Source organism: Bison bison, unplaced genomic scaffold, assembly GCF_000754665.1.
Source record: "Bison bison bison isolate TAMUID 2011002044 unplaced genomic scaffold, Bison_UMD1.0 scf7180017864280, whole genome shotgun sequence".
Lineage (NCBI taxonomy): Eukaryota > Metazoa > Chordata > Mammalia > Artiodactyla > Bovidae > Bison > Bison bison.
The window spans coordinates 7125079-7127103 of NW_011494852.1; the positions used below are offsets into that span (position 1 = coordinate 7125079).

General features: G+C 54.1%; 1 protein-coding gene across 1 annotated transcript in view; it reads right to left on the reverse strand.

The window, feature by feature from the left end:
* Window positions 1–1489: 1489 nt before the first annotated feature.
* PAF1 (Paf1, RNA polymerase II associated factor, homolog (S. cerevisiae)) overlaps window positions 1490–2025 on the reverse strand; it is a 14409-nt gene continuing 13873 nt past the window's right edge. Inside the window, exon 15 of the mRNA XM_010849324.1 lies at window positions 1490–2023. Within this exon, the coding sequence (XP_010847626.1) occupies window positions 1625–2023 (399 nt within the window). The 3' untranslated portion in view covers window positions 1490–1624. The remainder of the gene's footprint in view (window positions 2024–2025) is intronic.

The window sequence follows — 2025 nt, forward strand, 5'->3', positions numbered from 1 at the left end:
CTGCAGATGCAGAGGTCGAAGGCTGGGAGCCAGGGCAGCCAGTGAGGTCAGGAAGTCTGTTGCCTTAACGTCTCCCACCCCCACCAACACAAATTCTTCTCCACTCCCAAGTCTAGCTGCTGAAAGACTTGGGGGTAAAGAATAAGGGAAAGGGGATGGTTTTTGGTTTCCTTCCCCACCCCTATCCCCTTTTCTTTTACCCTTCCCCCACCCCACCCCCTCATTGTCATGACCTCACTTAAGTGGAACACTATATATCATAACCCAGAGGTTCGTCCCAGCCCCAGAATCATACCAATCTCTGTTCCTACTGAGGGGGTGTGCTGGGGCCCAGTTGGAGGGAGGGGATTTGGGGGTTCAGGCTATGGGGAAGCCAGGGTCCCCTCTTCCAACCCCATCCCCTCAACCCGCCCCCCCCTCACTGGGACATTCTCAAGCTTTTCACACCGAAAAGGAAAAAATGTTATTTTTAGATACATTTTATGAATAACTTTTGTTATGAATATGGCTGGTAACCATTGTGTATGTTATTAAAGATACAAAATGTTGGGAAAAAACAAAAAACCAAAAAAAAAAATTTTAAACCACCACCCTCCCTGCACTCACCCATTCCCCAGACCTTCTTGCCTCTGCCCTCCTGGTCTGGACCTCCCTCAACTCTGACCCAGGGTGGGGGAGGAAGCCAGGGGGTGGGGTGGCCCTGGGGACCTGCTCTAGGTCCCTCCCTCCTCTCCCAGTGCCGGGCTGGGTGGGGTGTCAGGTTTATTTATGTACCTCTTGCACACTCATCAACCTATGCAAGTCCCCCATCCCGGCCCCTCCATGTTTCTGTGCCTTTGCTCATTCCCCTCCAACTCCCAGGGCTTCTCCAATCCTCCTCCTAGCCCGGGGAAGTGGGATGGACAGGGGCCACCTCGTTTTTTGGAATCAGCAGGGTGTCCCTCTTAAGAGACCCTCACCTCCTCCCAGCCAGTCCTGTCTTGTTCACTACCCATCAGGGTGAGCTGGGTCTGCCTGGCACTGGGAGGTGGTGAGGGACACCCCCCACATAATGGGAGGCAAGAGCTGCCCCCTTCCCCCCACCTGTCAGCAGAGTGTGCAGGACGCAGGCGGCCCCACTCTGATGGGCAGGATCCTGACCCACTCCTGCCCCTCCCCAGCCCCCGCCCCTCCACCATGATTTCACCCTCCCTTCTATTCCCAGCCCCACTGGCAGAATCAGCTTTGAGTAACTGTACAGTTTTTCTCGCTGTTGGAGAAGACTTATTTGATGGAGTTTCACTTGTTTAATGGTCTGGGCTTATTTTGGAAAAAAAAAAAAGAACAAACAAACGAAAAGGATTCTGATCTTTGTTATGCTACATTTCCTGAAAAACCTAATGACCCTGCCTTTGTGGCCTTTGCTTTTGTGCCTTAAGCACCTGGGGTGGTTCAGGGGGGTTCTGCATGGGGCAGGCAGAATGAGACCATGGTGCCTGGGAGGGGAAGTAAAGAGAAGCTGGCTTTATTAACAGCAAAGGTTTGGAGGAGAGGAAAACAAAGCAATAGGCTCACAAAGAGACCACTCGAAAAGTGCCTTCCTGCACAAAATAACTATCTGCGCCAGGGCTGAAGGCTCTGGGACTCAGTCACTGTCACTGTCAGCTTCACTGGAATCAGAAGCTGCAGCTTCACTGCCATCCTCCTGAGCAGAATGCTCGCTGCCACTGGGGAAGGGACTGGCGCTCCGGCTCCGGCTGTGGCTCCGGCTCCGCTGGCCACCCCCATCACTGCCACTGTCTGAGTCATTATCACTGCCACGAGCCCGTCCTCTGTCCTCATCATCAGAGTCAGCGTCATCCTCCGAATCAGCATCACTGCCGAAGATCTCCTCTTTGTCTCTGGCGGCCCGGGCCTCATCCTCACTGCTTTCATCCTCGCCGCTGCCACTCTTGTCACTCGCCTCATCCCTGTCACCCTCCTCCCGTTCACTCTCACTGCCAGAGCGCTCATCCTCGCTGCCTTCCTTCTCACTGCTGCTGCCCT